The sequence below is a fragment of the Microplitis mediator genome, chromosome 6 (genome assembly GCF_029852145.1).
Source record: "Microplitis mediator isolate UGA2020A chromosome 6, iyMicMedi2.1, whole genome shotgun sequence".
In the NCBI taxonomy this organism is placed as follows: domain Eukaryota; kingdom Metazoa; phylum Arthropoda; class Insecta; order Hymenoptera; family Braconidae; genus Microplitis; species Microplitis mediator.
The window spans coordinates 17,233,260-17,242,293 of NC_079974.1; the positions used below are offsets into that span (position 1 = coordinate 17,233,260).

Below are 9,034 nucleotides of genomic sequence, written 5' to 3' on the forward strand. Positions count from 1 at the left end.
GTAAAACAATTAATCTTATCAACTGACAATTAATTAAGGTTCAGAGTTTTTTTTTAGTAAATAATTACAATGACATTAAACATTTTTTTTTTTTATTTATTTTTTTTCTTTCCTTTTCTTAACCATCTTGATACAAAAATCTTTCCACGTGAGAGAATTGGAAAAAAAGAGAAAAATAAATCATAAGACTATGATTCAAATGCTTTTTGAGTACGTCGATACTCACAGCATGATATTTAAATTTTAAAATATCTATCACTGCAACACATTAAAAAATAAAACATAAACATACATTATTATTAATAATACAATTAATAAAATTTAATTTGTTCGCGTTGATATTTCATTCTTAAATTTGTAATTAAATTAATTACTACAAAAAACGATAAATTAATTTAATTAAAAAAAATATTACGAATTTTCATTAATGAAAAAAATAATAATTATCAATGTTACCGAATATTAATTTTATTCTCGATCTTAAAAAATAAAATGAATAAGATTAATATTAATAATAATAATAATAATAATGAATGGGCAGTAAAATCTGCATTAATTAAAGCTAACTATAGCTAAATGTACATCATTTCTGCCATGTGTGACATCTTCTTTGGAATATGAACAAATTCTTCAAAGTAACTAGCAAGTTCATCAATTGTTACATCACAAGACGATGGTGGTGACATTCTTGCTTGTACAGAGCAAGTATTCGTGCTCGATTGACCAGCATTTGATGAATAAACTCCTTCATTATTATTATAACCAGGTATATTAGCAGTAGCATTGATATTATTTGAAATCGTAGAAGCTGCTGCAGCAGCGGCGGCGGCAGCAGCGGCAACAGTATTCACAGCTCCAGCATCACCACCACCAGGTCCTGGTCCAGGTCTTTTTAAACTGGGCATCGTATTACTGCGCGCACGTTGAAAACTACTTGCACGATAAGAGCTTTCAGGTAAACTAGTGTCGTCTTTAGCCAATCTTGAATCCGTGTTAATATTCAAAGCCTTGAAGTCTTTCGTCACTGAACCATGTCCAAATGTCCTAGGATTTCTAATACATGAAATACTGAGTTTACACGCCTCCTGTAATAATGTACTAGCCAGTGTATCACTCAAACACGTCGTTGAATTATTGCTATTTAGTTTTAGAACGGCTTCTTTTATAATTGAATTTTTTTTTTGTCCATCCAGTAATTTATCATTTTTTGGTGGTTTAAAGTTCGTTGTACATTTAACACCACGTGGACTTACAAAACTTGGTGTTGGACGATTTGGCATTGATCTTCTACGAAATAAATAACTTGTATCACCAGTTGCTGTACCACGTCCACTTGAACGAAATGGATTTCCAGATGTTGATTTATCGCTGCTGCTATTATTGCCGCTATAATAATAAAAATAGTTTTATAATTAGTAATTAGTACGCCGAGGATTTTTGATTTATTTTAAAAATAACAATTAATAATTAACAATTAATCGTGTAAAATTTTTGATGTTACGGTGAAAATATTGATCGTATAAAAAAATTTTTCAAATAAAAGTTGTTCAAAATTTAATTTTATGAAAAAAATTTCTCCAATAATTTTTTCTTACGGCTATGAATAAAGCCCTAATTTTAAAATTAAGATTTTTATAATTAACAAAAATTTGAATCATTCATTATGAATCTTAATTTTGGAATCACAGTGAAAATATTGATCGTATAAAAAAATTTTTCAAACAAAAGTTGTAGAAAATTTAATTTTATAAAAAAAATGTCTTTTATAATATTTTTATACGACCAATAAGAAAGCCGTAATTTCAAAATTAAGATTTTTATAATTGAAAAAAAATTGAATCATTCATTATGAATCTTAATTTTGGAATTACAGTGAAAATGTTGGTCGTATAAAAAATTTTTTCAAATAAAAGTTGTTCAAAATTTAATTTTATAAAGAAAATGTCTCTTACAATTTTTTCATATGACCAATAAGAAACCTGTAGTTTCAAAATTAAGATTCTTATAATTAAAAAAAATTTGAATTATTCATTATGAATCTTAATTTGGAAATTACGGTGCAAATACTGGTCGTATAAAAAAATCACAAGAAAAACTTTTTTTAGAAATTTGAATTTCCTACAACTTTTGTTTAAAAAATTTTTCTATAATACCAATATTTTCGCCGTAGTATCCAACATTTGAACGATTAATTTTGAAATTAAGCCAAAAACCGTCCCTAGTAATTAGTATTATTTTTAAAAAAATACATAACAATAAATATATTATTTAAAGCAGTAACCCTTGAAAATATAGTCGATGAATCACGTTAAATTTCAACACAAGGTCAACAGAGTATATACATTTAAATGCTTTCGCTTGTTACGAAATCATTTCTCGTGGATACTCTCGAAAAATTTAGGGCATTAAATTAAATTCATATAAACAAACTATTCGTATAAATTTAGTATTTTTATACTTATTTTTTAAATATATTAATATAAAAATATATATATTCGTCAACTTAACATTTTAAAGTAAAACAAAAAGAAAAAATTGAACCATGTTACGATGAACGAGGAATATAAAAGATTTATAAAATTTATTCACTCCAATTGAATAAAATAAAAGTAGTACGGGTTAAAAATAGTATCTTCAAATAAAGAATTCGCGTGGTATAACAAAATAAAAATAAAATATAATGATAAATTTAATGAATGTGAATGTAGCAAACATCAGACAAATTTTAAATTACAAATAGAGTAAATATTTTTAAAAAATGTACTTATTAATTTCAAAATTTTAAAAAATTTTATTTTATCAATCATTTACTCCATTTATTAATAATTTTAAATTTGTCAGATGTATGCTATATTGACATTATTTAAATTTAAAGTTTAAGTTTTAAATTTATAAATAAATAAATAACTTACTGAGGACAATTGTTTGTAAGTCGATCAATTTCAAGTTTTTCCAAACTAGCCGGCAGCACTTCGTCTGCCATGCTCGTTATTATTTTTTCAGCTTCAACGCTCAACGTTTGTGGAAACATTTCATTTTAACATTTGATCTTTTATCTCTATTATTAATTTATTTTTATCATAAACAAAAACAAACTTTTATTTATTTTATTTATTTATTTTAAATTGACAGTGTCTCCTCCTGCTGAAATCAATTGACGTACGAAGTTTCGAGAAGCCTTGACAATTAGGTTAGAACTCAATATCGATGAGTCGCATAAAATAAATAAAACAAAAAATTAAAAATAAAAAAAAACTCCCTAAGCTCACTTCAAAATAACCACACAAATATATGACAGTCTTATATTTTATTAATTAAATTGATTTTATTATTACTGTCATGATTAAATAATAAAAAAAAAAGAAATAATAAATAAATTCGTAATAATAAAACTTCACTTATAAGTAATTAAGATTTAAAAATAATATCTTATTTAATTATCGTCGTTTATTTAAATAAACATTGAATATTAAGTAAATTTACAGTAAGTAAAATACGTAAATAAACACAGACAACTGCGCACAACGGCCATTTTAGCATTGAACTCTTTTAAAATTATTAAGAAGGGGACAGATAAGTAGAGGGGGTAATGAAAAAACTTTTTAAGAGTGGGGGTAATGTACTGGTTGCGCATTTGAATTTTATTAAATATTTTTCAATGGCTACAAACTCGTTAAATATCCTCGGGAGTTTACGTTATTTAAATCCACGCGCACGCGATGGTATCCGCGGCAAATTTAAAATAAGACTTAAGTTATTTTTTAAAATGTCGAGTATTGTGCAGGTGGCTTAAGAACCGAGCTCGACAATAACCGATAAAACCCGAGTTTAAACGAGTTGTCATTATGATTATTATGAGTAAGTGAGAGCCCTCTAGATTAAAAGGTTTCGTGGCTCTGGCGAGAGTATCCGAATGTACTGGCAGCCATTTTTAAACTGCTCACCTGCAACAAGAGTAGAGAGACGAGAAGAGAGACATGGACGTTAATATAAATTTTCAATGGATATTTACGTAAAATAATAATAGTAATAATAATAACTAATGGATTTTATTTAACATTTTATTTTATATATTTATAAATATTGTGGGTGATTTTATTTAAAGGTGATTCGATTAGAAATTTATATTAAAAAAATATATATGTATATATAGATAGATATACATATATATATACATATAAAAAGTTGTGATTGAGAAGGAAAGACAACACGGATTTATGAGAAAAGTGAGATAGAAGAGGGTTAACAACTGGAAGTGAGAAAAGGAGGATATAACGAAGAAATTAAAGTGAGAAGTTGGTCTGGGCTAAATAACTAGCAAAGGGGCCCTGTGGATTTAAACTACAGTCGAAATGGTGGACTGTCAACATCAAGGAATAATGATAAAATGTTGTTAATTAATAGTGGTAAATTATTTAAATGTACGAATAGACTTTGACTAACAGCTTTGGGGCATTAATTAATTTTATTATTATTATTTAATATTTTTGTTGTTTATTTTAAATTAATTTTAACGATATTTATTTTTATGTTGTGATATTAAATAATTATCGTGATTATATTATATTATAATAATAATAATAATAATAGGAATAATAAACGTCGTGGTTGATATCGTCGTCATCGTGGTTGTTGTCGTTGTGATCGTAATCGTCATAACCATTGACGTCTTAAAAATAAAATAGTTAAGACGTAAAGATGTCAGTTTCAATAATAATATATATAAGAGAGAGTATGCATAGTACAGAGATAGAGACTGAGAAATGTTAAGTTCCGTCAATAATGGGAGATAATGTGCACAGAAAATCGCACAAACAGTCGGAAAATATTAATAATAAAAAACAAATTAACGCAATTAATCGTACGACAACGGAGACTATGAGACTTGGTGAGCCAGACAGAACACACCCGGCGTTGGGTCTGTCTGTGCCTAGCAACATCACGCCGAGTAATCAGTGTAAGAAAAAAACATCGTCATTTCAAATAACAAGCGTCACTGTTGGCAGCCGTATGAGTAATGACGCCGGTGAAGATTCAAATGATGATCTTGATGAGTCACACGGTGAAGATACATCTATTGAGTTATCGAGAATTACGGATATTGAAACACCAAGTTATTCAGAGGATACATTTTCAAAAGAGGATGTTTTTTTTAATGCCAGTAATGCTGCTTTAAGTACTGCACCCGTTATACCGACTAGTTCACAGTACGGACTTGCCATAGTACCGTCCGAAGGTGGTAATGTTAATAATTCAACAAACGACACCAATATTAACACACTTGACATTGCATCTGTTACTGATAATAATATTATTAATTTGTTGTCGAGTACCGCTAAACAGGACACGGATATCCGGGAGGTACACTCACATGGACGTAATGAAAGATTTAAAGTTGTCAAAATCGAAAGCACGGAACCATTCAAACGGGGCCGATGGACGTGCATGGACTACCTTGACCACACCAATTCTGTTAATCAGTCAAATGCCATTGGTACACCAAAAGTATCCGATCCAAATGAAGTATGTATATCATATGGCGTCACGGACGGTGGAATTATTGCGTTAGATCCGTCAAAGTCTTTGACTTCTGAAGACAACGGCATCATAAACGTCGATATGAATGGTCATGCGACCCATCAAGATATTATTACCTCGATGATTTCAAGTACAGCTGCTGCTGCTTCTGCTTCTTCTTCTTCTTCGACTGCTGCTACAGCTGCTGGTTATCCTGTTAGTAATAATTCGTTACCTCAGAGTGTGCAGCGCAATGTACCACCGGTTCAAACCCAACCGCAGGTTCAACAGCCTACTCAGATACCCCAATACTTCCAATCATCACCACAACAACAACAGCAACAGCAACAACAATTAGCTTCTCAACAACACCAACACCAGCCACAAGGTGGACAGCAACAAGGTTCGACGTTACCAGCAAATTTACAAAATACACATCCTAATAATTTGGGACAGCCTCAAAGTATGCCTCAAGGCTCTATTCCTATTATTACTCAGACTAATAATAACAATGTGACGCCACAACAAAATATAAGTCACACGAAGGAGGATAATACGTATGTAACAGTAAGCTCACAAAATCAATCCATGCCAGGTCAAAATGTTTGTCAATCGTCAGTACAATCATCAGCATCAAGTTCTCAGGCATCCAATATCCTTGTTGCGCAACATCAGCCTCAACAACAACAACCTCAGCCTCAACAGCAGCAGCAGCCACCACAACAACAACAAGGATTACAAGCCCCGACATCAATGACTCAAATTTCCGAGCCAATGAACACGTTGCAGAACATGCAAGGTATGCAGAGTATCCATAATGTCCCTCAGTCAGGTGGACAGCAACCAACTTCAACGATTCATGTTCCTGGTGGTCCTCTTCCCAATCAAGTTATTGCTCCTACGTCAATGCAACAACAGCAGCAGCAACAACAGTCACAACCAACGGGTGGTGCTAATACTCAGGTACAGATGACCCAAGTGTCTGGCAACTGTCAAAATGTTGTCAGTGGAATTCAACAGCAGCAGCAGCAGCAGCAGCAGCAGCAAGGTTCTATGGGCTTTCATCAACCCGACATAGAGCTGGACTCAATGTCGGGAGGACTAAGTAATGCCGGCAGTAGTCAATTAGCGGACGCGGCGCTCCTTGAATGCCTTGCTGAGGTAACACAGACCTATGATGACCATCATACACTCGAAGACAATGAAAGGTTCGTTTAAACGTATATATAGTTGTATATATACTTGTATATGTAGCAGTTATTTAATCAACGCTTGATAGGATAATACGTTGTGTATTAACCCGTGAAAATAATGATTATGTTAAATTTTGTTACAGTATGCCGGGGACAAGTGCTGTAGCTATTGATAACAAGATTGAACAAGCTATGGTGAGTAATTCATCTATATTTATTATCATGATTAAGCAATTGTGTTGATGATGATGATGTTGATTTATGAGTTGTTTTTATTATTTAAGGATTTGGTAAAAAGTCATCTGATGTTTGCTGTAAGAGAAGAAGTTGAAGTATTGAAAGAAAAAATAGCCGAGTTAATGGATCGTATAAATCAGCTCGAGGCTGAAAATTCAATTTTAAGAGCACATGCGACTCCCGAAACACTGGCTCAATTGAGCCAATCGACAACCAAATTACCCCAAAATAACAATCCAGCAAGTGGTCAATAGGTAATCATCCGATGTAAATAATATAAGTTTCTATCAATACTTCGTCTCATAATTGATAATATAATTATTGTATATAACTTTACGATTTTTAGAAATTTATAAATAATGAGATTTATTATATTATACATATTAGTATTAGCGAAAAAAAAGAAAAAAAAATGAAAATGAAAAAGAAAAGCAACATTTTTTTTTTTTTTTTTTTAAACTAAGTAAATTAAAAGTTATAGATTATTTTTTACTATTGCAGTTTATTTAATTCAATTAAATATATACGTATATGTATGTATATTTTATAAGTATATATTTAATTGGAAAATATTACTTTTCTCAAACAACTATAATGGCTCGACACGCTTCATTTTACAATTATACTTAAAATTATTATTATTATTTTTTAAAAATTCATTGGGGCCTGAAATAATTTAATGGAATTTTAACAGACATACACATATACACACATACATACATACATACGAAAAAAAATAAAATAAATGTCAGGGACGCATTCGTGAGTGAAAACTGACTTATAAAAAAAAGAGAAAACAGCATGTATATATATGTATATTGTTTTTGCATTTGTTCTGTGTATGGCCGAAAAAATGAAAACAAATTCTTCAGTGCATGTTAATTAAATTATAAATTATATTAAATTAAAAATAAAATGAATTTAAAAACTCGATGACAAACAAAAGTAAAAAGCAAATAAAATTACACATGAAAAAAATATTAATTGTATCTTAATTTTATCCAGGCAGTTCTAGTAAATCAGCCGTAGCTTTTTTTTTATGATCCTGAAGTCAGCAGACAATTAAAGAATTTTCCGATTTTTTTTTAATAAATAAATTACAAAAATAAAAATACGCACGTGTAGGAAATTTAAAAAACTACAAGTGCAATTTTTTCAAATTTTTTTTTTACAATTGATCGTTTCGAAAAAAAATTATTAGACGTCGGCTGACTTCCGTGTCATTTTTTTTTATCAATTTATAAGATAGTTCGCAATTAAAAAAAAAAAAACCAAAATGAATTTGATTTAATTTAGTAAAATAAAAAGTCAAATGATCAAGACGAAGTTAATTAAGTAATTAAGTTAAATTATTAATTTGTATTCACATATGTAATATTATTTCATAAAATATCGCAATATTTCGATACTTTTTTTAATTTAGAGAAAAATAAAAATAAACGTCATTTGACAGCAGACACAAGAGAAAATAATAATAAATAACATTGACTATTAATTAAAACTATCAAAATGTGCTGTTTTTAAAATACTCACGTTAAAGTGGCGCGTAATAAAAAGTATGAGTGATCAGATCAATAAAAAAAAAATTATAAATTCAATTGATTATTGATTTACGTCAGCGAAGAAAAAAAAAGTTTAAAAATTGTCGCATCTGAATTCATGCCTAATAAAAAAAAATTTTTTCTTTTTGATTGTATCATTTTTCTGACATATATTATTATATATATCCCTTATTTATTTTTAAAAAATCTACCATACCATGGTGCCGGTACATCAAATAAAAAAAAATAACTTAATACAAAATTATAATACGCCATCTTTCTATCATTAAAATTTCTTTATTCTAAATAATGCGGTAATTTTTTTTGTTTCCAACGTTATCCGCATATTCATATTATATATATATTTATATTTATATATTTTATAGTAAAAGATGTAAATAATACACTTTAGTTATATATATAAATATAAAATAATACGGAGAGAAAATTAATAAAAAAAAGCACACGCGTGTGACCGTTTCATAAATTTTTTTTTTTCATTTTTTTTACTTATTTTTTTTTTAATTTTATTTGGGTCACTATAAA

The 9,034-nt window shown here is 29.2% G+C and overlaps 2 protein-coding genes across 2 annotated transcripts; one reads left to right on the forward strand and one right to left on the reverse strand.

Moving 5' to 3' along the window:
- Positions 1–332: 332 nt before the first annotated feature.
- LOC130670634 (uncharacterized) lies at positions 333–3,551 on the reverse strand. The gene is made up of 2 exons (XM_057474071.1): positions 2,913–3,551; positions 333–1,386 (listed from the first exon to the last, which is right to left on the reverse strand). The coding sequence occupies exons 1-2, from the start codon at positions 3,029–3,031 to the stop codon at positions 573–575; spliced, it is 933 nt and encodes a 310-aa protein (XP_057330054.1). The 5' UTR covers positions 3,032–3,551; the 3' UTR covers positions 333–572.
- A 336-nt stretch (positions 3,552–3,887) lies between these two features.
- LOC130670631 (protein bunched, class 2/F/G isoform-like) lies at positions 3,888–7,720 on the forward strand. Its single transcript, XM_057474067.1, has 3 exons — positions 3,888–6,725; positions 6,854–6,905; positions 6,995–7,720. The coding sequence occupies exons 1-3, from the start codon at positions 4,783–4,785 to the stop codon at positions 7,199–7,201; spliced, it is 2,202 nt and encodes a 733-aa protein (XP_057330050.1). The 5' UTR covers positions 3,888–4,782; the 3' UTR covers positions 7,202–7,720.
- Positions 7,721–9,034: the final 1,314 nt, after the last annotated feature.